Raw genomic sequence first — 27,740 nt, forward strand, 5'->3', positions numbered from 1 at the left:
ACCCCACCAGCTCCCTCCTCCAGCCACCCACCCAAACCAGCCCTTCCTGCTGGCAAAAAGCTAGGGATCCAGAAGCCTCCCAGACTCGTCCAGCCCCCAAGCTCTATGCAAAGCTCTCAAACCAGTCTAGGCCAACTACCAGTGAAAACTTAAATCATCTTCAGGGAAGGCATTTCCCCACTTTACCTCTTGCTGGAATGGATGTTATGTCTAACAACTCTTTCCTGTCACAGAAAGAACCTCCTGACCTCCCCAATCTTCAGAGACACCTGAGAAAAGCAGTATTTCCCATGTTTGGGATCACAGGCTCCTGCCCCAAACACAATGTACATACAACTCCTGGGTCTTCAATGGCCACGAACCTAGTTTCTCTGTACCTACTTTAGGTCCAGAGAAACAAAGGCAAGGTCATCATCGAGGCAACTCACGCTGGCCAGGGAGTGCTTTACACAAGGTAAAAGCAGACACAGGGACAGGATACCACATGAGACAGGTCCAAAATGAAAAAGGAGGCCATACTAAAAAGTAGGAAAGGAGGTAGGGCAGGCAGCATCTGTCAGACTGAATGTTTTATTTCAACAGACATCCCTGGTTAAAAAAAAAAAAAGGTGGAGGGAGGGGTTCAACATTTCATCACACCCAATAGGGAGCAAATTCTCACCCAAGAACTCTGAGCCCCTTCTGAGGCATCACTCGAGTCTTTGCTCGCTCCAAGGCAGAAAGGAGCTGAGTTTTCTAACTTTTGTAAGAAAAATCTATCAAATATGTTCATTCTCGCAGAGGCGAGGGCTAGATCCTCGAGGAAAGAGGTCCTGGGCGTGGAGCGGCCGGTGTCCCCGAGGGGGCGGGGCCGCGGGCTCCTGGAGACCCCGGGGTCCGCCGTCAGGTCGGAGCCTAGAACCCGTACTTGGCCTGGGTTTGCCGGCGGCTGAGCTTGTTCTCGGACCAAGTGTTCTTCAGCTCCAGCTCTCGCTCCTTAGCCTGTGGCAAGGAGACAGGGGCGGGGAGAGTCAGACTGAGGGGTTTGTGTGTGTGTGTGTTTTTATATATATATTTATATTTCTTTATTGATTTCAGAGAGGAAGGGAGAGGGAGAAAGAGATAGAAACATCAATGATGAGAGAGAATCATTGATCGGCTGCCTCCTGAATGCCCCTACTGGGGATCAAGCCCACAACCCAGACATGTGCCCTTGGCCGGAATCGAACCTGGGACCCTTCAGTCCACAGGCTGATGCTCTATCCACTGAGCCAAACCGGCCAGGACTGAGGTGTGTTTTTTTTAAAGAATATTTTTAAATATTTTTTTTTACTTATTTTAGAGAGGAAGGTAGAGGGAGAGATAGAAACATCAATGATGAGAGAAAATCACTGATTGGCTGCCTCTTGCACACCCCCCACTGGGGATTGAGCCCACAATCTGAGCATGTGCCCTGAACCAGGAATAGAACCATGTCCTCCCAAACTGGACAAAACAATCAATAAAAGAAAAAGAAAATTATAGGCCAATATCACTGATGAACATAAATGCAAAAATCCTTAACAAGTCCAGCCAGTGTGACTCAGCAATTGAATGTCGACCCATGAACCAAAAGGCCGCTGGTTCAATTTCCAGTCGGGGCACATGCCCAGGGTTGCAATCTCGATCCCCAGTCGGGGGCATGCAGGAGGCAGCCATCAATGATTCTCTCATCATTGATTTTTCTCTCTCTCTCTCTCCTTCTCCCTTCCTCTCTGAAATCAATAAAAATATATTTTTTAAATATAATAAAATACAGCACAGGGAATATAGTCAATCTATATATATAAAAGCTTAAGCGACCAAATGACCAACAGGTTGACCAGTCGCTATGATGCGCACTGACTACCAGGGGGCAGATGCTCAATGCAGGAGCTGCTCCCTGGTGGTCAGTGCGTTCCACAGACAACCTCCCGCAGTTCCTCCCCCCAGCCAACTGCCCCGATCAGCCCCCATTGGGACTGGGCGAGATGGCCCCAATCAGCCCCAATCGCCAGCCAGGCCAAGGGATCCCCAGCCGTGCACGAATTTGTGCACCAGACCTCTAGTCCTATCTAATAAAAGACAAAAAGGGTAATTAACCATACCTCGGCTATGCTTCCCATTGGCTAATCAGGGCGATATGCAAATTAACTGCCAACCAAGATGGCGGCCGGCAGCCACGCAGCTGAAGCGAACATGAGGCTTGCTTGCTCCAGTGATGGAGGAAGCCAAGGTTCCTCGCCTGCCGCGGCCCAGCTCTGAGCTCCAGAAGCAACAATGTTTTAATTATAGAAGCTAAACAAACCCCAGATACCTGCTTTCAGCAGGCTGCGGCCTCAGAGCTGGGAGCGCCAGTGATGGCAACAATATTTCAATTATAGAAGGTAAATAAATCCCAGAATAAAAAAGAAAAAAAGGTGAGGCTGGGAACTTCAGTCGCCCGCCAGCCTGAAAACAGCCCTCAGCCCCTCACCCAGACTGACCAGGCACCCCAGTGGGGACCCCCACCCTGAAGAGGGTGTGACCAGCTGCAAACAGCCATCAGCCCCTCACCCAGGTTGGCCAGGCACCCAAGCAGGACCCCCACCCTGATCCGGGACACCCTTCAGGGCAAACCGGCCGGCCCCCACCCGTGCACCAGGCCTCTATCCTATATAGTAAAAGGGTAATATGCAAACTGACCCCAACAGCAGAAAGACTGGGAATGACTGGTCACTATGACACACACTGACCACCAAGGGGCAGACGCTCAATGCAGGAGCTGCCCTCTGGTGGTCAGTGCGCTCTCACATGGGGGAGCTCTGCTCAGCCACAAGCCAGGATGATGGCTGCCAGTACAGCAGTGGTGGTGGGAGCCTCTCCTGCCTCCTCAGCAGCGCTAAGGATGTCTGACTACAGCTTAGGTCTGCTCCCTGCTGGCAAGTGGACATCCCCCGAGGGCTGCTGGGCTGCCAGAGGGATGTCTGATTACCATCTTAGGCCCAATCCCCCCGGGAAGCAGGCCTAAGCCAGCAGGTGGTCATCCCCCGAGGGGTCCCAGACTGCGAGAGGGCACAGGCTGGGCTGAGGGACCCCTCCCACCCCGAGTGCACAAATTTTTGTGCACCGGGCCTCTAGTATTATAATAACTATGTATGGTGCCAGATGGGTACTAGACTTATTGGGGGAACCACTTCATAAATTACATAAATGTCTAACCACTATGCTGGACACCTGAAACTAATATAAATTAAACTAAAATAAATTTTTAAACCCTGTGATAAACTATTTCGCTCCCTCTACATTTAATAATGTTTTGGGCATACTGAGTTTATTTTAAGCACCTGTACCTGAGTCTTACATGAAGTGAGAATGACACAGAGTAGTAATTCTGAAGGACACACACACTCCTAGTGGCCACATGGAGAATGGCAGAGGACGCCTTCCCAGAGTTGGTGCCTGGCACCTGGGCTTTTAGCTCAGCCTTTAAATTCTCAGGTTTATAGGGATCCTGCCAGGCAGGCCAGGGCTCTCAGTGCTCTCACCTGATGAATCAGATATGTGATCTGGTGTTTCCGCCGCTGCTGGCCTGTTGGCTGCTCACCTTTCTTCTGCAAGAGAAGACAACACAACCATTAAGCCACAGGAAGAAAAGCAGAAGTTTTTCAGGGACCCAGATGGTGCAATGATGGGGAATGGGAAACCAAAGACACTGCCCAAGTCCTGGGGGGAAGAGTGTGTCTGGAGCTGTTTTTATGCCTATACACTTACAAAGCAATTATTTTTATTAAAGCTCTTATGCAAAAAACCCAAGCTCAGAATACTTGCCTGAAATAGCCTGCTAATATCCCCATTAGACTGGAAATACTCTGTCAGAACTCTGTCTTCTATTTCTTAATAACCCCATCCCACCCCCACACCAAGCTCTGCCCACAGTGAACACTTGATACCAGTTGTATTGCCTATAGTTCATCTAAAACAGCTTAAGTGCCAGAGCATAGACCTCCCTCCCCTCTCACAACCCCTCAAGCCTGTTCATCTCTGTCCCCTACTCCCCAGTCAGTCCAGATGTCTAGCCTGTCTCTTACCTACTGTTTACCAAGCTCTCTACCATCAAACTCTCTTACCTTTGGCTAAATCTCTACCTCCCCCATCCTAGTAAGTACCAACAGCTTCCCTGAAACTAGAATTTTCACCATCTCTCCACCTCTCTCCAATCATCCAACCTCCACCCATAACTGCACTGAACCACTAACCGAATTATGATGCAAAAGATCTACTGTCAAAATCTGTATTGGTCTGGGCTTTCATTCTGTGCTTTTTCTGTCCTCTGCCAGTGTTGTCTCAGACTAGAAGCTTCCTAATTAGCCCCACCCAACTCCCAAAACTCTCTGGAGTCTCCTCAGCACTTAAGTAATCAATTTGCACTGTAATCATTTACACTCAAGTGTCCTTAAATCTGTTTTCCCCAACTACACTGTAAACTCCGCAGGGACAAGATCCACATCTTTATCTTCATTTTTATTTTTACTTTATTTTTTTAATATGTTTTTTATTCATTTCAAGAGAATAAGGAAGAAGGAGAGATAGAAACATCAGTGAGAGAGAATCATGGATTGGCTGCCCCCTGCACGCCCCCTACTGGGGATCAAGTCCGAAACCTGGGCATGTGCCCTGGTGCCCTGACCAAGAATCGAACCGTGACCTCCTGGTTCATGGGTCAGCGCTTAACCACTGAACCACACTGGCCGGGCTTATTTTTATTTTTTCTAATCCTCACTAGAGAATACATTTATTGATTTTAGAGAGAGGAAGGAAGCAAGAGAGAGAGAAACATCGATCCGTTGCCTCCCGTACATGCCCCAGCTGGGAACCAAACCCACTCCAACTGGGGACCGAACCCACTCCCAAAGGAGACTGAACCCACAACCTAAGTACGGGTCCTGACTGGAAATAGAACCTTCGACATTTCGGTGTACAAGATAATAACAACCAACTGAGCCGCAACGGCTAGGGCCTGTATTCTTTTTTAAAATCTAGCTCAATCCAATGAGATGGTGGAAAGAAAACTTAGACCAGGGAAAACAGCAAGCTCCAATTCCTTGCTGCTATTTAATGTCATTTAATGTGACAGTTAAAGATGAGAAACATAAAACATCCAGCGCCATCCTTGGCCCGCAGTGAGCGTTAACAACAGTTGCTATTACTATGTGATAACTCTCTCCACCCACAGTTAGTAGAGCACGCTCTAAGTGGTTTTTCCAGTAAACAGTGATGGATCTACGCTGATCTAACCACTATCCTTTGCTCAGTCCTATATGACCGCCAGCATTCAGTTAAAACAAATGGCTAGGGCTCAGATGGCCATCTGTGGCTGCAAATAAAACAAACGAGAGAAGAAGGGAATAAGATGCCCGACCTTGGCCTTGCTGGTGCTGGGCTGGAATCCAAGGTTTCCCCACATTCTCCCCACCTATGGCAGACTCATAAATGTCCACATTTGCTGTACTCAGCTACTAGGTGAAGAGGTGGTCATCATTCTGAAAGATGACAATTAGTCCCAAGAAGGTGGGAGTGTGGTGTGGGAATATGAGGGATATAGCGTATGAAAAGACCCCACAAGTGGCCCTGGCCAGTGTGGCTCTGTTGGTTGATTATCGTCCTGTGCACCAAAAGGTTGTTGGTTTGATTCCCAGTCAGGGCAAATGTCCAGGTTGTGGGTTCAATCCCCAGTTAGGGTATGTGCAAATGCCCAGGTTGTGGGTTCAATCCCCAGTTAGGGTATGTGCAAATGCCCAGGTTGTGGGTTCAATCCCCAGTTAGGGTATGTGCAAATGCCCAGGTTGTGGGTTCAATCCCCAGTCAGGGTATGTGCAAATGCCCAGGTTGTGGGTTCAATCCCCAGTTAGGGTATGTGCAAATGTCCAGGTTGTGGGTTCAATCCCCAGTTAGGGTATGTGCAAATGCCCAGGTTGTGGGTTCAATCCCCAGTTAGGGTATGTGCAAATGCCCAGGTTGTGGGTTCAATCCCCAGTTAGGGTATGTGCAAATGCCCAGGTTGTGGGTTCAATCCCCAGTCAGGGTATGTGCAAATGCCCAGGTTGTGGGTTCAATCCCCAGTCAGGGTATGTGCAAATGCCCAGGTTGTGGGTTCAATCCCCAGTTAGGGTATGTGCAAATGCCCAGGTTGTGGGTTCAATCCCCAGTCAGGGTATGTGCAAATGCCCAGGTTGTGGGTTCAATCCCCAGTCAGGGTATGTGCAAATGCCCAGGTTGTGGGTTCAATCCCCAGTCAGGGTATGTGCGGGAGGCAGCTGAACGATGTTTCTCTCTGACATCAATGTTTCTCTCTCTCCTCTCTCCTTTCTTCTCTCTCTAAAATCAATAAAAACATTTTTAAAAAAAGACCACAGATGGCTACAATAAATAATGGGGGAAAAAGACCACAGATGGCTACAATAAATAAATAAAGGAGAGAGGAGGGGTTGCACACGGAGAACCTAGGACCCCGGGACTTCTGAGCTCTGTGGTGCCCATACCTCAAAGATATGCTGAGCTGGGTCCCAGCTTAATGGGATGGAGAAAGGGCATGACAGTAGGGAGAGGGCAGGGCGGCTATGGATTCTATCCAGCCAGGGAAGAGGCCACAACATATTAGCATCTTCCCAACTGGGAAACTGCTCCACCATTTCATCTCAGCAACCAGACTCCACCGTCCAGATGGAGAGCAACGTGCTGCAAAGTTCTGGAAGCAGGAGCAGTGTCTGTGAGGCTCAGTGCATACGCTAATGCCATTGACAACAGGTGTTTGCTAAATGTGTTGCTGACAGTAACAGTAGGAAGCAGGACCAAATTTTGCTCTGGGGCCTTCCAAGTTTGCCACTCAATAGATCTTTCCCACTTACTTTGCTGAATGACTTCATGGATTTCTCTTCTGTCAATGACTTGGTCATCCACTGCTGGGCCCCACTGAGCTGGTCATCACCTTTGATCTCCACAAAGTTGATCTCCTCCCTCCCTCGGTTCCTCTTGCCCTGCAGCCGCTTAAACTAGAAAAGGAGAAAAAATGCAGGAGTGGGGGGTTACGATTAGGAGATGTGGCTAAGGACCCATATGTTATCAAATCATTTCATGACTCCCCAATTCGACTGCATCCTCATTTCCCCTCTGTAATATCTGATTTCACCCTGCCCACTACCAAGCTGCCCTGAAGCCAGATGCATGGCTGCTTCTCAGTTCTCCTGGACTCAGGGAAAGGAAGGTCAAGAGACATTTCCAAACATATGTGAGTACTGAGAATAATTTTATGAATTTGTACTCAAATTACTATAAATTGTATCTGCCTAAAGGATTGCATGCAGTTTTCAAATGAACAATTTGGGATAAAAAAAAATCCAGGAATTCTCCTCTGTAAATCAGTTATTTTTACATGTCTGTTCCTTCTCACTGGTTTGGTATCACCAATTCAGCAGACCCCGCACCAGAGCAGACATCAGAGAGGGAAAACATGGAGCTGCAGAGAGAGGGAGCTTCATAGGAAAAGGCCTGGCAAATTTTCTAGGAGACCACTCACTCCTCTTTCCTCTTCCCCCTCACGAAGCATATAGATCACTCCACAGTCACCCAAAGATGTTCCAGGAAGGGAGTGTGGGTGCTGAGGAACCAAATTAAAACATTCGGACTTCAGTCAGACCCAGGTCCTTGTCTGAGCATTAATGAGGCCTCTAGGGTCACTTTACCCACAAAAAACTGACTTTTGCCACTGGATGAGCAGCTCCTTTATGCCTCTTAGGCTTAGAACAAAAAGAACCTAACTATGGAACTTGTCAAGAAGGACATAAGCCTGGCCGGTGTGGCTCAGTGGTTGAGCATTGATCTATGAACCAGGAGGTCATGGTTCAATTCCCAATCAGGGCACATGCCCGGGTTTCGGGCTCGATCCCCAGTGGGGGGCATGCAGAAGGCAGCTGGTCAATGATTCTCTCTCATCATTGATGTTTCTATCTCTCCCTCTCCCTTCTCCTCTGAAATCAATAAAAATATTTTTTTAAAAGCACTATTTAGGAAAAAAAAAAGGACATACACAATATTAACCACAGGCAGAGAAGTATGCAAAGGTATGCACACCTTTCTGTGATCAGGTAAGTAGAAATTGGTTTTTGTTGTTGTTGTTGCACATGCTGGCTGGGCTAGAATTTTTTAAGAACCTGCATGCAAAGAGGAAGCAGCCTCTATTTCCAGCGCCCCCTCAATTGGCTATGACATCCCTACAGATAAAACAATACTTTATAACCTGAACATGGCCTGATGGCCACAGGACATAGGGCTCTTATGTTCCCTTGCACTGAGGGTAGGAAGCTCAGCAGCAGCGAATCCAGTTACAGGAAACACAGGGGTTATTTACTGTGGCTGCTGTTCCTTCCCAAAATCCATTCCCCCTTCTCCTGTCCTGTGAATGAACCCAACATGTTGGCTAGGTATATTATCACCCAACCAAAAGACTACATGTCCTAGGCTCCCCTACCACTAGTAAGGCCATGTGACCAGATTCTAGTCCAGCCGTGGGCAAACTACGGCCCTCGGGCCGAATCTGGCCCGTTTGAAATTAATAAAACTATTGAAAAAAAAGACCGTACCCTTTTATGTAATGATGTTTACTTTGAATTTATATTAGTTCACACAAACACTCCATCCATGCTTTTATTCCAGCCCTCCGGTCCAGTTTAAGAACCCATTGTGGCCCTCGAGTCAAAAAGTTTGCCCACCCCTGTTCTAGTCAATGAAATAGGAGTAGAAGTGAACTTAGAAACTTTTGGGAAGTCGCCTAAAAGGGGAGGGAAAATGTCTCTCCTCTTTCCTCCCCACCCAGCTGCGGAGGGCTAGATGGAATGCAGAGGTGGCAGCTGTGGCCCCAGTTGCTATCACTGACCGTAAGAATAAAGGCCACAACCTAGAGGTGGCAAAGTAATGATCAGAAGGCGACTGGACCCGCCTACTTTGTGGAACTGTCCCACTAGTCCTGCCTGGCTTGCCTACTCTAGTCTTCTTTTACGAGGAAAATAATTACCTTCTCTTATAGAAGCCCTATTATTTGGAGATTCTCAGTTACGTGCTATCACACCTAATCCTAACTGAATAGTTTTTTGGTTTTTTAAAAAATATATTTTATTGATTTTTTACAGAAAGGAAGGGAAAGGGATAGAGAGCCAAAAACATCGATGAGAGAGAAACATCGACCAGCTGCCTCCTGCATACCCCCCCCCACTGGCGATGTGCCCGCAACCAAGGTACATGCCCCTGACCGGAATCGAACCCGGGACCCTTCAGTCCCTAGGCCGACGCTCTATCCAGTGAGCCAAACAGGCCAGGGCCTATCTGAATAGTTTTAAAGAGAATTTCCTTTAGCTTCCAATTTTCCTGTGGGTCAAAGATGGTCACTTGCGCTTTGTTAACTTACTGCTTCATCATCGATAAAGGAGGCATCTGAAGCAATTTCCTGGGGGGGTACCAGGGTCGGGTCCTGTACAGGATAGTAGCCACCACTGTAATAATCCTGCAGCCAAGGAAAGGAAAAAGCACATCAACTGAGGGCACAGTGGAGAGGGGACAAGGTCTGCCCAGGAACCGAGAAAACCCTCATCAAAGAGGTAATGGTGACGCCCACACTACAGAGCTCAGGTGGACCAGTGAAAGGCACAGAGCCTAAGGACCTCTCCCACAATTCAAGAACAACTTCTGCAGCTTTTCTGATATGCATCATCCAGACAGATGGGAATTTTTTAGGAAAGGGTGTCAAGAAATAAAGATGTCCTCTCCTGCTTCAGTTTACACCCTGCTCCCTAGGCTGCTTCCCAAGAGTGATTCCCACCCTTTACATCTACTGTGCTCCCAGCTCTGCTCCTCCTGCTCATAGACCCTAATAAGCTCTGACGTGAGAGGGGGCAGAAGATGTGAGGGCAGGTCATTCCTGCTCTTCATTCTATTTAGGGCCTCTAGACGCAGGGAGACTGCCTATAATGAACGGGCAGGAAGGTGTCCGGATCTCTGATGCAAAAAACAACCACTATATGGAATTTACAAAGCTGGGAATAAAGCAAGTTTGTGTTACCAGATTTTTGGTTCAGGAATCTGATGCTTCTCCCCTTAGGGGTGAGCTATGCAGATGTCGTTGTGGACCCTAGAAGAAGGCAAAGCCCCTGCTGCAGCCAAGCCAGGCAGCCATAGGGCTGAGAAACTGTGTCTACACTGCCCACACTTTTTCTAATCCTTCTACCTTTGCTCCAAATTCCAAACAAATGCCCCTGTAAAAACATTCATTTTATAGTGGGCTAAGTGGAAAATAAGGCTTAATAATGACTAAATCAAAATGCTATATAAAAATCCAGAACGATTATGATTTTCCATAAAAGAACAGTTGGCCCTTGAATAACAGGAATTTGAACTGCATGGCTCCACTTACACGCGGATTTTTTCCAACACTGTAAATGCGTTTTCTCTTCTCTAGCTTACTTTATTGTAAGAATATAGTAGAATATAATACATATAATATACAAAATATGTGTTAATCAACTATTTACATTATCAGTAAAGCTTCCAGTCAACAGTAGGCTAACAGTAGCTAGGTTTTGGGGGAATGGAAAGTTATTAAGAGGACTTTTGACTGTGCAGGGAGGAGGGGGCATCAGCCCCCTAACTCTCTCCTTGTTCAAGGATCAACTGTATTCACAATAACATATTTACATTACAGGGTCCCCTAGTGTATTTAAAGTGCCTTAATTGCATAGACTGCCTCAATGATGTTTATAACTGGACAGAGAACTCCATTTTGTTATTCATTTGCTGGATGTAAACAAGGTTTCTGATTTAAATAGCATCTTTTTTTTTTTCCTAAAGAGGTCAAAACACTCTCATCTTCCTTCCTTCTAACAATGTTTAAGGAAGACAGATTGCCCCTGATTAGCCATGGGATACAACAAGGTTTAACAGCCAATATCTAGGAAACACAATTGTTTGAGTTTCTGATCTGAAAAGGGTCCGTACCCATGCCCAAACTGAAAATAAGATTAACACTGACCAGCGAATCACAGTGGTCGAAAGGGACTTAAGCCTTCCAACCATCCCAGGCCAGCAGGAAACGTTCTACAGCTGCCCAGCTGGGACCAGCCAGCCAGCTGCCTCTGCAAGTCCCCAAACTCCTGGGATCCCTCTCCATCTAAAGAAGCTCTGATTGCTGGGAAAGTCTTAAACCTATTCACAAGTCGGCACCCTGTACTGTCACTCTCTGAGGCCACACAGAACAACCTAAATAGCTAATCCAAATAACATCTGAATAAAAAGTTATAACATTTATTGAGCACTTACTATGTTCCAGGTACCATGTTAAGCTAATGTAATTCTCCTAGCAATCCTATGAGGTTGCCATTGTCATCCCCATTTAACAGCTGAGGAATCTGAGACTCAGAGACAGCTGAGGATTTGCCCAGACTCATATAACTTGGGATTCAACCCCAAACCACCCTCAGACCTTATTCTCTATCACAGCCCAGCTGATAGCCCCCTAAGGTCCCCTCTCCAGGGCCTTACTGGGTCCTTTCAACTTCTCATGACTCAGTCGGGGCCTCTCACCAATCTCCTTATTCCCTTGTCATTCAATAATCCAGATTCCCTCCTTCCTTCCCAGTCCCACCTCTCCCCCACCCTTTCTGTGTTCTCTGACTTTCCACCTCCAGAAACTCTTCTTGGACTCATTACAACTAGAAATCTAGGCCACAGTTCACTTATCTTCATCATCCACATCTGCACAGCTATCTTGATCTCTAAGATTAGAGACCACTCCTCTTCCACCTTCTCCCTCTCTCTCACCAGCCCCCACAATAGGATTTTGTTTTCAGCATAAAGGTGTCAATTATGTGGTCCTACCTGTCAGACTTTAAGACTTGGGAAATTTTAGCCCAATATGGTTCAGAATAAAAGTAGTATGTTTTGAGGCCTGAAGGTATAGGAAAACCACTAGGAGATTTTTTAGTTCAGCCAAAGTGATGCCCCAGAGGCTGTAGCACGGGCTCAGAGCTCTCCCTGACCGCCATGCTCCAACGATCCCTCCTACCCACCTGATAATAAGCACCAGCGGCATTGGCATCGCCATATGTGGAGAACTGACAGTAGCTGTAGTCGTCCCCAGGCTTGGGCATCCAAGGGGCCCCACTTGAGCCTGCTGCCATCTTGAATTCGAGGGGCGCATTGGCTGCGTCATCCTGGAAGGCGGGTTCTGGTTCCGTGCCTGGAGGCAGCTCTTCAGGGACAGAGGGAATGGGGTAAGGGTATGGCTCAACTCCAGGTGGCTCAGCCTTGTCAGGGAGGGAGAAAAAGTTCTCAGGGGCTACTTCTTCATCGCTGTCGTCCTCCTCCTGTGTGATCTGCTTCGTCACCTGCAGGGCAGCACTCTTGGCAGCAGCCTTGATGGCGGAGGGCGACGGTGTGGTGGTTGTGGTGCCCACAACAGGGGCGAGAGAGGAGGGCTTGGTCTTAGAAGCCTGCCTGGAGGGCTTAGTGTCAGAGGAGCCATCCGCGGGTTTCCGAGAGAAGGCATGGGGCAGGAGCAACCTGTTAGTCTCTTTCACAGTCAGGTTTTTAGGTTGGGGAAGCAAGGCAGACAAACCAGTCCCCTGGCCAGATCCCTGGTGAGCCCGCGTCAGGGAAGCCGGAAAGAAAGATGACAAGTGAACTGTTATGACATGTACTGCTAACGTCAAGAACAAGAATTACAGATATGTGCTCAAGCCTAAAACCTTATCAGCCCTGTTGCCTTCTCACCTTCACCTACTCCAGTGATCCAACCTGGGCCTAACTCCTATCTCAGGCCCCTCTTTTCTGCTGGCTGCTTCCCCCAGGTAAGATGTCATCCCTGTTTCCTTGGCTCCATCCCTACCCAGCTCCATTGCCCTCTGCCACAGAGCCTCCCCTGGTTGTGTTCTTTCAAATATGATGCTCTCAACCTCATCATCCTTCTTCCCCAAAAAGCCCAGGGCTCTCTCCAGCTATTCACCTAACCTCTCTCCATGTCCTGAAGGTTCCTCTTCACATGGGAACTTGCTGCTGCCTTTGGATTGCTCTAAAGTCAAGAACAAGGCTCTGTCCAAGAGACATTCATACATGTCCCTCCTTTGCCCAGGGAAAGCCCTAAAGATGTGTTACATTCAGCTCGTTTATGTCAGAGTCAAGCATTTAACATATCATAGAATCTCTCAGATTCTGCTTTCTGTATGCTACAGGGCCAGCCTGGCCTAACTGTAAGGCTGCGGGAAGGCCAGTTTGAAAAAGGAGAATGGAATAAGGTCACTGGTCTTGGAGGACCAGTGTACTATATCCCTCTCAGCCAAGAAATGCCCAGAACACATAAATAAGATTTGCAGTCAAGCAGGCCAGGCCGAACTTTTCATCCGGAAAATGGGCTCCTTTTCCTGTGTTCACAGGGTTGGGTCACTCCGGCCTGACACAGGCCAGAGGCTCAGAGTCATAGGAACCGGGATGAGGTTCCATATGGAGCACATCCTCAGGATAGCTCTGAAGTGTCTGACTTTTCAGATGATACCTGGATTCATGGCTACATCCCGTTGCAATGATGGGTCCCCACTCTGCCTTCAAGTTGAGAGTTTCTCTAACCACTCATCTCTTCCTATCACCCCGAAGACTGCTCTTTACACTGGGGTGCCCTCTGATCCGAGCCAGCGTCCTCCCATCACTTGCTATGCCCGTCCACCTCCTCCAGGAAGCCATGCTGATAGCATGGTCCTAAATGTGAAGTAAACAGGAAGAAAATCTTGGGAGCCAGAATAAAGAAACAAAGAAAACAGCAGAGACCATCTCCTGGCACCGGCTGGTTGAGGGCCTCTGGTCTTGACTACGGAGCAGCAGCCAAATGTAACAGTTAGGAGCCTGGACTCCATAGTCAGACCACCTGAGTCTAATCTCAGCTCTCCAGCCCTGCCTCGCCCCCCACAATTGTCTGACCTTCAGCAAGTTCTTTAATCTCTCAGTTTCCTCCTATGTAACACAAGGATGATGATAACACTATGACAGGCAATATTATAAGGGTTAAATCAATTAAATGCTACTAAAGCACTCAGAACAGTGCCTGGTACACAATAAGTGCTATTGAAGTGTTTATTTTCTAGTTTAAAAATGAGGCAGGGAGAAGATGAATAATTTTAAAATACAGATGTTCTCGAAACAAACTCATTAATACAGAGAACAAATGGATGCTTGCCAGATGAGAGGGGGGTTGAAGAGCTGGATGAAAAAGGTGAAGGGATTAAGAAATACAAATAAGAGTTATAAAATAGTCATGGGAATATAAAGTACAGCATAGGGAATAGAGTCAATAATATTGTAATAACTGTATGATGTCAGGTGGGTATTAGAGAGGTGTGATCATTTTCTAAGTTATATAAATGTCTAATTACTATGTTGTACACCTGAAACATAACACTGTATGTCAACTTTAATGGAAAAATTAACATTTTAAAAATAAATTACAGATGTTCCCTAACATCATTTTGACCAAGCCATTGTTTCTATCTTTCCTAGATAATCCTTTTACCTGAAACATAGTGAATCAAACTGAGCTCCAATTCAGCTCCCTACCACTGCCTGTCCTGTAAGAGGTAACACTACCACACTAAAGTGAGGAGAGGGCAGAGAAGCGCAAAGTCTGATGTTACCAAAGAAAACAAAATCGTACTGAAACAGTTGGTCCTCAAATGCCTGCGTTTGTTCTAAGCCTGATTTGGAAACTGCTGGGCATCGTAAATCCTGTCTTTTAGAAAGTAATATGGGAAGAAGAAAAAATGGCTGCGATTGTGTCATGAAGCTTACCTGAAGGACAGTTTTCTTCTTTGTGGGTTCATCTTCCTCGGAATCTGACTAAGAGAAAAAGAAATGGAATAAGGCCTCACTGTTTAAGGACAGTGGGGGAAACATTCAATACAGCACGTGTGAAGGACTGTGTCCACCTCCGGCAAGGGCACCGCCACCCTCAGCCCAGGCCACCAGCAGAGCTCCCGTCCTGCTTTCACACATCTTCAGAGAACGGGGGATGTGCTGACCTCCCCGGGTCTTTCATTCTCTTACCCTGTTGCATCAATTTCTATTTCTTTATATTAAAACCATTTTCTCCCATTTAGTCTTTGATGGAAATAAAAAGCTATACCCATTCTTCTTCCTATAAATCTGTCCACTAGAAGATGAATGGGATTTGGCCCACAATCTCACCTAATCTCAGCTTCATTTCTAAAACCACTTATATAGACTACATAACCACAGGGCTGGGGAACTCCTGTGGGATTAAGTGGTGTGTTAACTACTCTTCTATGAGGCATTAAAGGTCAAAGCCATTGGAGAAATCCATTCCCTCTCCAAGTATGATCTATTATCTGCTGAACAGTTGTTCGTGTCCAGAAAGAAGGCTAGCAAATGATGACTGTGAGAATTTGGGCAAGACAGAAGGTCATCTGTATTATCCCTCTGACTCATCAGAACTGTTTCAAATACAAGCTCTCACACTGAAAAATATCTTAAACTTTTAACTCAATACTTGGTATCTTCAACTACCAGAAAGATGCAAGGCATATGAACAGCAAGCTTTAACATTTCATTTTTAAAAGTAATCCCAAACCAAGAACCTTAAAAGCTTTCCATCTGTTCTCAGGACCTTGATTTGGGCATCTATAAATAAAGATGATTAGGCAGGAATCACCTCCAAGATTCTACACAAATTCAAACCCTCTGCTTATCTTTTTCAACTGACCTTCCCATCTCTCTTTCTGGATTTGTCTGCTATCGGATCTTTTTTTTTTATAATATGTTTTTATTTATTTTAGAGAGAGAGGAAGAGAAACATTGATATGAGAGAAACATTAATAGGTTACCTCCCTTACACACCCGACTGGGGATCACACCCACAACCTGGGTGTGTGCCCCAACCATGAATCAAACTGGCGACCTTTCGGTGGATGAGATGACGCTCAACCAACTGAGCCACACCAACCAGGGCTACCAGGATATTTTAATCATCATTACTGAGAACCTATTATAGGGCCTGACTGAGTAGCTCTGTTGGAGTGTCATCCTGATACGCCCAGTTTGGGGGTTCAATCCCTGGTCAGAACCAAGCAATAAATGCATAAATAAGTACAACAAATCAATGTTTCTCTCCCTAAAATCAATCAACCAACCAATAAAAAGAACCTATTCTATGCAGGACTGAGTGCTAGATAGTGTACACAGGGCTTCCCGACTGGTGTCCCATGGCTGAGGTAAAGCTATGATATGGGTCTACTCAGCCCACAGGCACCTGGCAGGGCCTGGAGTACACGGACTACAGAGGCAAGCCCTGGGCCAGTTAGTCAGTGTGCCTCAGAGGTTTTCTGTATGTGCCAGGACATGACAAAAGTCCCTCCCCTCAAGGAGCTTACAGTCTGGTACGAATAATGACAAGCACCCAAATAACTAATAACTAAAGGCAGTAAGAGTTAAGGGCAACAAGTGTGGTTCAAATATGCCTTCAAAGAATCTGTTGTTCTTACATTTGTGCTTTCTTTCATCTAAGTCCCTCGCCTTCTCTCTCCCTGTACCTATATCACTACCACCACCCACTCTCCTGTCAATCTACACCCTTGTACTTCCTCATTCAAAACTCCTGAGAAGTCTTCCGGGAGAGTCTCACCTGTTCTTTCTGACCCGGTGTCATTCATTTGTTGAGATGGGATCACACTAACCCTGATTTAGTTGCGCTTGCTTTGGAAACGTTACATTTTTCATGTGTACATTCTGGCCTTGCCTCGCCTCTGACAGCCAAGGCCCTATAGTTCAATATTGCCTCAGAGTAGTCAGTACATAATAATTTTTTTAAATTTATTGTTTTGAGAGAGAGAGAGAGAGAGGACAGGGAGAGAGGGAGAAAGAGATAGAGAGAGTTAGAGATACATCGATTTGCTCTTCCACTTATTTATGCATTCATTGGTTGTTTGTTGTATGTGCCCTGACTGGGGATCGAACCCACAACTTTGGCTTATCGGGATAACACTCTAACCAACTGAGCTACCCGGCCAGGGCCATAATGACTTTAATAATTACTAACTGCCATCAAGTGTGTGTGTGTGTGTGTGTGTGTGTGTGTGTGTGTGTACTTAAATGTGAGGGATAGGATAAGGTGGTAAAGGAAAGGACAGCCATCTGCTGAGTCCCTGCTATGTGTCAGGCAATTTGCGCACCATCGTTCATTAATCCTTACAATAACATCTCAAAGCAGGCATTAGTATCTCAATTTTACGGGTAAGAAAAATACGGCTCAGAGAGGTCAAATGTGACGAATCCGTTCCGGCTCCCATGCTTTTGCAGCAACATCAAGCTGAGCTGCCCGTGTTGGCCCAGGTTTGAGACCCACACTGACCAGACCCTACGAGACTCCACAAGACTCAGCCAAGAAAGCACCACCCACAGAATCAGAAACACAGGTTTGAGTCTCAGCTTTGCCACTTACTGGGCAGGGAATCCCCCAATAAGCCATTTAACTAACTCTAAGCCTCAGCTGGAAATACTTATCCATGTCACAAAGATGTTCTAGAGATTGCACGAGCTGCTCTGAGAGAAAACGTATACAGTAAACTAATATTCAAAAGAGGTCAAGGATTATTCTCTCTAGTCTGCCACGATGTCAAACTCAACCAAAGAAAACGCCTTAAGCCCCAAACACCTAAGCATCTTCAACCTTTTCTCTCAGTTCCAAACTCCCATTGCCTCCGGTCCTCCCAATCATCTCCCATCTTTGGCCACGAAGGTTTATCTTCCTCCCAGCGGACCACAGAGTACCACCCATTATGGGGTATATGAGGGTCTCTTGAAGTCCCCAGGCACGTTTAAACTTTAACATCTTAGCCCTAGCCTGTTTGGCTCAGTGGATAGAGTGTCAGCCTGCGGACTAACAGGTCCCGGGCACATGCCCAGGTTGTGGGCTCAAGCCCCAGTAGGGGATGTGCAGGAGGCAGCCGATCAATGATTCTCTCTCATCGTTGATGTTTCTATCTGTCTCTCTCCCTCTCCCTTCCTTCCTGAAATCCATACAAATATATATTTTTAAAAAAACACAAGTTGAGATACCACTCAAAACACTTCTGGGCATGTGGGGGCCTGATTGAAAACAGGAAACAGAAGGAAAGTTCAGCAAGGAATTATCCAAATATTCACAAAAGATAATAAATTTTGGTTTAGAGTTCCAAAAAGCAGAGCGATGAGTAATCCAAATGATAAAAGATGTGTCATATATTCTCCTGTCACCCTAGGAAGGATAGAGGGAAGAGGAAATACAGCTGCCTTCGAGCATTTGAAAAGAAAATCAATTCAGCTTCTATTCAGAACTGGCTAGAAGCAATGGGCTTAGCTTAGGCACACGGTACTTAACTTAGACTCAAGGAGAACTTCCTTGATGGTGAGAGGTACAGAAGCATATCGGGGGGTTTTTCTTTATCACAGTAAAATACATATAACATAAAATTTACCACTTAACCACTTAAGTGTACAATTCAGTGGCATTAAGTACATTCACAATGTTGTATAACAAACACCACTATTTCCAGAACTTTTTTTTAATACATATTTTTTTATTTCAGAGAGGAAGGGAGGAGAGAAAGAAACATCAATGATGAGAATTGACCCCCACTGGGGATCGAGCCTGCAACCCGGGCACGTGCCCTGCCCAGAAATCGAACCGTGACCTACTGGTTCATAGGTCGACCCTCAACCACACAGCTATGCCGGCCAGGCTTCTGACCTTTTTCAACATCCCAAACTGAAACTCTGTACCTACTAAATGGTAACTCCTCATTTCCCACCCCCACCCTCCAGCATGTGGTAACAACTCTTCCACTTTCCATCTCCATGAATTTGCCTATTCAGGTTCCTAGTATAAGTGAATCATACAATATGTATCCTTTTCTGTATAGTATTTACTTAGCATAAGGTCTTCAAAGTCCATCCATGTTACTGCATGTATCCAAATTTCAATCCTTTGTAAGGCTGAATAATATTCCTCAGTATGTATCTCTCACACTTTGTTGATCACTCATCTGTTGATGGGCACGGGGGTTGCTGCCATCTTTTGGCGCCTGGGAGTAATGCTACTGTGAGCAGTGGTGTACAAGGACCCGTTTGAATCCTTGCTTTTAACCGTTTTCACAGAGGAGTGAAATTGCTAGATCACATGGTCATTCTAATTAACTTTTTGAGGACCTGTCAAACTCTTTTCCCCAGGAACCTATTAAATGGAAGTTGTGGAGCCAACTCCTATAGAGCACTACAGACCAGCGAATGGCAATCTAAGTGGGTCTGTGCCATGGGACCCAGAGAAACGGGCAATGCCAGAAATACCAGAGCACCCAGGGCTGGGAGAAGTGTGCAGGGCCAGAATAGGCATTCCTGAGTTTTGGAGGCACAAACTGATCGTTCTCTCTCTCTCTCTCTCTCTCTCTCTCTCTCTCTCTCTCTCTCTCTCTCTCTCTGGCTAATCCTCACCTGAGGATATTTTCCCACTGATTTTTAGACAGAGTGGAAGAGAGGGGAGAGACAGAGAGAGAAACATCGATGTGAGACACATCGGATTGGTTGGCTCCCACCCCCCAAGATCAAGCCTGCAATGGAGGTACATGCCCTTGACTGGAATCGAACCCAGGACCCTTCAGTCCACGGGCCGATGCTCTACCCACTGAGCCAAACAGCCAGGGCTCTTAAGAAGAAAGGATTGTATTTCTTCTTGGCCTCACAAGAGCCTGAGCCTCAATGGCCACCACTGTCCCCTCTGCTCTAGCTGCCAAGGGTGACAAGACACACACACCCCGAGACTGCTGAGCAAGAACGGAAACAGACACTTTCCATTAAGCTAAGCCCAGTGGGATCTGCTAATCTAACAGAGCCTCATTCCCCATGGCGGCCTCTCTCTTATCTTCTCAGGCTCTGGTTCTCACAGGCTGCCTCTCCAAAAAGCAATCACTAGTTGCCGGGGCCAGGAGCCAAGGAGGAAATAAGGGCCCAAGCTCAGACAGACAGAGACAAAGAGACAGACAGTCTCTCCCTCTCTCTCTCTCTCTCCCTCTCATCTGGTTCCCCCCCATCACACACACACACACACACACACACACCCCTCCACTCCAGGCTCCAGACTCAGGTCACTACTACACTCCTCTCTGCTATTACCCCAATCAGCTAGATTCGCCAACGTTTTTTACTCTTGGGTCTGAAACACCTTCTGCTTACATCTGCATTTTAGTTAGGTTATCATTTTCTCTCCCATTTTGCACTCCTCATTGTATTGCTTTCCTATTTCTGTCTGCCCAAGGCTCTTCTCTTTTCAACAGGCAGAACAAAACCTATCTGGGTGCATGTATGACTTCTGCTACCACCAAACTGTGTGATTTTAGGCAAATCACCTCTGGTCTCTAACTTCTATTTCCTCATCTATAAACTAGAAACAATACCTTCCAGGGTCACGAAGTGCCTCGCACAATGTCAGGTGTTAAGCAAGTGGCCCACAGTGTTAGTGGGGCCCTCATTCCCTTTCTATTCAGAGCTAAAACTTAGCTTAAACCACTGCAGTCAACTCTTAATTATTTGGTTAACAGAAATGACCAAAATTAGTGAAAAATCAATCACACAGCTTCAGCCTTTCCACTATCTGAGTAAACCATCTGAAAGTATGGGTAACACTAATCCAAATAAGCCTAAATTCCTGGTTGCTTTGGAATGCACGTTCTCTCGTAGACTTACTCTTCTAAGTTTGGTTTTCTATATTCTGTTTTAGAAGTCTGTATCCTCTAAGCCCATGACATCATCAATCGACCAATGTCTGGAGGTAGCTTGGGTGGAAGCAAGAGTACGAAGGGAAAAGAAGCCGAAACCGGTTTGGCTCAGTGGATGGAGCGTCGGCCTGCAGACTGAAAGGTCCCAGGTTCGATTCTGGTCAAGGGCATGTACCTGGGTTGCGGGCACATCCCCAGTAGGAGATGTGCAGGAGGCAGCTGATCGATGTTTCTCTCCCATCGATGTTTCTAACTCTCTATCTCTCTCTCCCTTCCTCTCTGTAAAAAATCAATAAAATATATTTAAAAAAAAAAAAAAAAAGAAGAAGGGAAAAGAAGAGGACGAAGTATCCACTTCATGGACCGTTCCTAACTCCTCAGACAAATCAAAAGCTGAAATGTGATTCTGCCACGTGCCTGGGGACAGAATATGATACTAACCTATCCCCTGGCTGCAGCTAATGGATGAGTGACCGAAATCAAACCAATCTCTCCCACAAAACCAGAATTGGGACTAAGACTGTAGTTCAATCTGGCTGACCACTAAAAGGAAGGGAATGAAAAAACACGAAGGTGTGGTGGCCATCTTTCACTGCAACAAAGGCTAATAAGCAGCAGAGGGAAGTGGCCTGCAGCTGAATGAGTCAAATGTGCAAGAAGCTGTGTGGGTCCCAATTCGTGACCCAGCACTTTCTGAGGTACCTCAGTGCATTTGATGCTTTACTATTTAAAGTAGCTTGAGTTGGTTTTTGATACTTGCAACCAATTCAATCTAACTAATTCCCAATCTGCTCTGCCTCTTTTATTCCCCAAATAAATGGCATCACTGCTCTCCCAGTGGGCTGGGCCAAAAGGCAGGGGTCAGCCTTAAATCCTCACCTTGATCCATGACATCCAATCAATCCCCTAGTCTTATCACTTCTACCTCCTGAACAGACCTGGAGCCTCCAGTTCTTTCCAGGCCCTGCTACGCCCTTTCCAGACGGCCACCATCCCACACACTGTGCCTCTGGCAGTCTTGCTCCCCCCAGGCCTTTCACCACCTGTGATCAGAGAATTCTCGCTCAGCCTTTAAGGGCTCTTCACTACCGCAGAACAGAAAGGCCTCTGCATGGCATCTAAGGCACATTATCATCTGGCCTCAGCCTTTTTCTCTCTGTAACCCCGTCTTTTTTTCATATACATGTATATGTATACATTTATTTATGTCAGAGGGGAAGGAAGAAGAAAAGAGAGAGACAGAAACATGAGTGATGAGAGATAATCATTGATTGGCTGCCTCCTGCCTACTCCCCCACTAGGGATCAAGCCTGCAACCCAGGCATGTGCCCTTGACTGGAATCGAACCCGGGACCTTAGTCCCCAGGCTGACGCTCCATCCACTGAGCCAAACTGGCTAGGGCGGTAACACCTTCTCTCATCACTTCCTCTGCCCACCCAAGGGCTCCAGTTGCTGTACCTTCAGGTTCTCCCACAGCATTTTCCTTCTCCCCCCTCTAGGCTTCGGTACATTTTATTCCTCTGCCTGAGGGGCTCCTCCCCAGTCCACCGCTCTTTCTCTGGCTACGTCCTACTCATCTGTCTTCTCTCTCTTCAGCTATCTCCTCTTTCTGGAGCCTCCCCAACCGCTGGACTGGTGTGCTCCCATGGCACCAGCTCTATCCTCTGACTTGACCTGAAATCCATTTTCTTGTTGGGCTCCTCCAATAGACCATACGCTGCTTTTGAGCAGGGTCTATCATGTTCACTGCTATTCTCTTAGCTCCTGGCAGAGAAGTAGCTCAATACTGAGTTAATTTAATTAATAAAAGTTCAGCGTTAATTACTTCTACTTTAGCACCCAACTCTAAAGGGAAATTACTTAAGGAAACCTAATTCGTTTATTTAAACGTGTACTGAGAGCCTACTAAGTGTAAGACACAAAGCTTAGCCGGACGGGTTTGGCTCAGTGGATAGAGCGTCGGCCTGCGGACTCAGGGGTCCCAGGTTCGATTCCGGTCAGGGGCATATACCTTGGTTGCGGGCACGTCCCCACTGGGGGGCGTGCAGGAGGCAGCTGATCTCTCTCGTCGATGTTTCTGGCTCTCTATCCCTCTCCCTTCTTCTCTGTGAAAAATCAATAAAATATTTTTTTTTAAAAATAATTAAAAAGAAAAAAAGACACAAAGCTTAGATCCAGAGGGGCTGAGACCTGGAGGGGGCACGATTTCAGAGGCGAAGGTCACCCTCACCTGATCATCTTGAATATTCCTAGGCTATTTTTCTGTCCCCAGGAATCATGTGTTCAGAGAACAATAACTTGAACAGAACAAAGTGGAAAACAGAGCCAGCTAAAGGCCAGCGTGTGACTTAATTTTAACTATCCATGTCACACAGTTCACCTCAGAAACTTAGGGAATTAGACTTACAAGGCAGGGATGGAGTTAGGAGTCCTCAGAGTGTGCTGCCATGTCAGCCAGCCTAAATGGAAGGCTCAGTAGTCCCCACCAGCAACTTCTCTACTGCTGCCTTCCCAGACCCAGAAATGAGCCTTCCCACGGTCACGGTGGAAGGAGGCAGCTGGTTCAGGGCCCCTTCCCCCAGACACCACAGTGAGGCTAAGGTACAGTCTGGGGCGAGAACTGTGAAGAGGGGAGAAAAGAGAACGCCAAGGAAATGAACCTATTTTCCTCTGTCGTATTCAGGGGCTTTCCTTTGTTTCAGGTTAAATCCAGGTCAAAGTAAATTTCAGCGTGGCAACAAGAGGCTTTTGGACCCTCGACTTAAAAATGACACTCAGGTGAGAAAGGAGGAGGAAGCAATCTGGAAGAAAGTTTGGAACAGGTAGGGAGGGAGATTCTGGAACCGCCCTTCCCATGAATAATCCACATTTATTTGAGTTCATTCACTCAGAACATACTCAGTAGTACTCACTATGTGCCAAGCATTGTTTTAAACCACTCGCAGCGGTTCTCAACCTCCCTAATGCCGCGACCCTTTACTACAGCTCCTCATGTTGTGATGACCCCCCAACCATAAAATTATCTTCGTTGCTACTTCATAACTGTAATTTTCCTACTGTTATGAATCGTCATGTAAATACCTGATATGCAGGATGTGTTTTCAGGGGTCGCGACCCACAGGTTGAGAACCGCTGCCTAGAGACATAGTGTGAATAAGATAAACCATAACCATGCCTTTGCGGAGGCAACGAAACTCGACAGCATACTGCCCGGCCGGTGTGGCTCAGTGGTTGCGTGTCGACCTCTGAGCCAGGAGGTGGCGGTCTGACTCCCAGTCCGGGCACATGCCCAGGTTGCGGGCTCGATCCCCAGTGTGGGGCGTGCAGGAGGCAGCCGATCAATGATTCTCTCTCATCACTGATGTTTCTATCTCTCCCTCCCTCTCCCTTCCTCTCGAAAAAACAAACAAACAAAAAAAGTAGATAGTATGCTAGGCGGGAGGAAAAAAAGGAGACATACGTAATACTCTTTGTAATACTTTAAGCAATAAAACAATTTAAAAAAAAAGTAGTATGTTAGGCGGTGGTAAGTGCTATAGAGAAAAATGAAACAAAGAAAGAGGTGGGGAAGAGTGGGTGATAGGAAGTTGCAATTTAAATAGGTAGGCTAGGAAGTCCTCACTGAAAACATGTCTTTGTTTTTAAATATATTTCTACTGATTTCAGAGACAGAGCCCACCACCTGGGCATGTGCCCTTGGCCAGAATCGAACCCGGGACTCTTCAGTCTGCAGGCCGACACTCTATCCACTGAGCCAAACCGGCTAGGGCAGAAAACGTGTCTTTTAAGCTAAGAACTGAAAGAGGAGAGGGAGAGAACACTAGGATTCCGGGGGGAGAAACCCAGGGCCAGGAAGCACTAAGAGCGGAAACGGCACCCAGGCAGCGGTGGAAGTCCGAAGGAAAGCGGTAAGAAAAGAGCAAGAAGCTTCTCTCGGGGGTTCCTGAAGGTAAGCCAGGGGCTGGCCAGTTAGCTTTTCAGAAGAGAAAGAAAGGAAGGAACTCGGGATAAACTCTAAAACACTGCCTGCCCGTCCCGGCTGGTGTGGCTCAGTGGTCAAGCACCAACCCACGCACCAGCTCCATGACCGGCCCGGGCACATACCCGGGCTTCGGGCTTGGCCTCCGGTCGGGGATGTGAAGGAGGCAGCCGATGGATGCTTCTCTCTCGCTGTTTCTATCTGTCTCTCCCTCTCCCCTCCTCTCTCTGAGACCAATAAACACTCACACATATAAAACACTACCTGCCCCGATCCCCAAAGTATTCCAGAAAAGGCCTTCTAGCTTTCTGCTCTAATAAACAGAAAATATCAGCTTGGCTGCCTCTTCCAGAAATAGTCCCCAAGCATCCTAACGCCCCTAAGCTCGGCAATGCCTGAATGGTGACACGGAGCCCCGGACCTGGGGCTCAGACAGACCCACTCCGCCCTCCACCAGGTAAGACCTTGCCGGCTCAACACCCGTTTCTCAACTGTAAGAACCCGAGTTCCGTCATACCTGAAGGGTCAGAGCCTGCCCAACGATCTGAACTCAACAAATACTCCATTTCTTTCCCAACTCCCCTCAAAAAGAGAACCCAGGATTCCTGCCCTTTTCCTTCAGACCCTGGTGCTTGTAAGTCCCGAGGCGAAGGGAGAGGTTAGTCTCGAGTTCAGCCCAAGGGCTTCAAGAATCCTCTCTCCTGTCACCCCGCAGGTCCCAGATGTTACGCTGCCCTCAGCGTAGGAGGGAAAACAAAACAGAGCAAAAGACCTGGCCCGAGGTAGAAGATGCAACAAGAGGGAGCAGCGCCAGGGGTCCCGAGGCCTGAGCCTGGGTCTCAGGCCCAAGTGCTGGGGTGCGACCCTTCTGCAGGCGGGGCCAGCCTCGAGAAGCGGCGTGCACCAGCCCCTTCGCTCCCCGAGGCCGGCACCCTTCAGCGCAGTTCATTGCATGGACGAGGAAGCCAGTGGCCTGGAGTCAACGGGAGCGTTCGTCGGGGGGAGTCCTGCCTCCGGCTGTGCCCGTGCCCACGCCCCATGGAGGGTAGGGGTGCCCTCCTCGGATACTCACATCCCCCTTATGCAGCTCCGGCGCCGCAATCTTCACGGGCTCCGTTCTCTTCTTTGGCTTGGGAAGCCCCAGGGGGGGCCCGGCACCGCCGATAGGGGGGGGCAGGCTGAGGCCAGGGCCCAGGGCCGAGGGCAGCCCCAATCCCAGCCCCTCCCCGACTCCCGCAGCTTCAGCCGGGCTCACGCCGGGAGGTGGGGGGAAGCCTCCCAGGCCGAAGGGCAAGGGGGGAGGGGGCTGGAGCCGGGGGTCTCCGCCGGGCGGGGGCAGCAACAGCGGAGGGGGGAAGGCGGGGGCTAGCATCTGAGGGGGCGGAGGCAGCAGGGCCGGACCCTTGGGTGCGGGGAGAGAAGCGAACAAGCCCCCTAAAGTCGGCCCAGATGTGGGTGCCGCCGCCTCCTCCTCCGGCTCCGCTTCATCCGGCTCACTTTCATCGCTGCTGGCGTAAGCAACCAGCGACATGGCGCCTCCGCTTTTGGGGGCGCCCTTGCCGGCAGACTAGGCCTACTTGAGACCGGGGATGCCCGGAGGCCTAGTGGGCCCCGCCACTTGGCGGGGCGGGGAACCGTAAAGTCCACCTTCTCCGTACTCGAGGGCTAGCCCCGGCAGTAGCCCATCGCCACAGCGGATTTCCACCGAATAAGACTTCCCTCTTCACTTAGGCTCCCAGTCCCGGGCAACTACACACAGCTAATGGCCGCCGCGTCACTCCGCCCCCTCCTTCCCTCTCTAACATACGAACTACAACTCCCAGAAAGCTTTGGACATAGCCCCATTCTCCGCCGCAGGGAACTCGGTGCAAGGCCCGGCGGGAGTTGGAGTCCGAAGGAGGATTAAGTGTTGCGCCTTAAGACAGATGGTCCACCCGCCTCTGGCGCGAGGTCTTCTGGGATGAGTAGGTTTTTTCGAGCGGTGATGTCGCCCGACAATTCCTGGGTGACTACCAGCCCCGTCGGTCACCGCGGTAATCACGGAGGCAGACAGGAGAGCCTTTCGGTTCTTGAAGTTCCCTAGGGTAGCCTCTTGAGCGCTAAGGTTTATGGGAGTTGTAGTGCTCGTCGAAACTGCAAGTGATGTCGGGAATGAGAGGGAGTCTGGGAAGGTGGCGGATTAGGGGCCAGAGGAGAATAGCTTAAAGGGAAAGTGCTACGGAAATAAACTGAAGTTCCCCAGTCGGCTGAAACCGGAGTTGGAATCAAACACCCCAAAAAGAGACAGGGCCCGAGAGACCTGTAGGAAATTGGGCTGCGAGCTAGAAAGAGGCGAGCTTTCAAGCTTAACAATAAACATCTGAGAGCTGAAATACATGTGACATAAGAGGGAGGAGGTGGCCCCCCTCCTCTTGACGAAGGTGCACATCCCGGAGCAAACCTAGCCCTTGCAGCCTGGGACTGGCTCCCTCTGCAGCAGCCGTGAGACAGAAAGATGTCAGAGCCGGTGTCTAAGGCTACTCCCTTCCCTCGGCCCAAAGGAGCCCCTGCATCTCAGCCCCCCCACAAATCTGGGGCATCCCCTGCGCCATCGCTGTCTGCCATGACTCCCACCTCCCCCTCTGCACATGCCCTCCAGATCGGCTCTGTCTGTGCCTGGCGTTCATCCGGCCTTTGTGTGTGCCCTTCAGATGCCCACGGTTCTGTACCTGTCCTTCCCTGTCCATCTGTGAGCGACCTTGTGTCCTATTCCTGTTTATCCCTCTTTGTCCCTGCCTGCCTGAGACTGGGTGCCCTTGTCCACTCTGCCTCTGTGTGTCCTTCACACGCTAATCCACCTCTGCGTGGGCGCCACCCTCCTGCTCCCAGAGAGAAGATTCTACTTCTGTTGAAGTTGGGGAAGGAGGCCAAAGAGGAAGATGGAACCTGGCCGGAG

At 48.1% G+C, this 27,740-nt stretch overlaps 1 protein-coding gene across 1 annotated transcript; it reads right to left on the bottom strand.

Annotated features, from left to right (window-relative positions):
• Positions 1–554: 554 nt before the first annotated feature.
• Positions 555–26,689, bottom strand: PRCC (proline rich mitotic checkpoint control factor). The gene is made up of 7 exons (XM_036344065.1): positions 25,878–26,689; positions 14,854–14,901; positions 12,090–12,656; positions 9,437–9,532; positions 6,885–7,028; positions 3,525–3,590; positions 555–981 (listed from the first exon to the last, which is right to left on the bottom strand). The coding sequence occupies exons 1-7, from the start codon at positions 26,334–26,336 to the stop codon at positions 895–897; spliced, it is 1,467 nt and encodes a 488-aa protein (XP_036199958.1). The 5' UTR covers positions 26,337–26,689; the 3' UTR covers positions 555–894.
• Between the last annotated feature and the right edge of the window lie 1,051 nt (positions 26,690–27,740).

The sequence above is a fragment of the Myotis myotis genome, unplaced genomic scaffold (genome assembly GCF_014108235.1).
Source record: "Myotis myotis isolate mMyoMyo1 unplaced genomic scaffold, mMyoMyo1.p scaffold_m19_p_18, whole genome shotgun sequence".
Lineage (NCBI taxonomy): Eukaryota > Metazoa > Chordata > Mammalia > Chiroptera > Vespertilionidae > Myotis > Myotis myotis.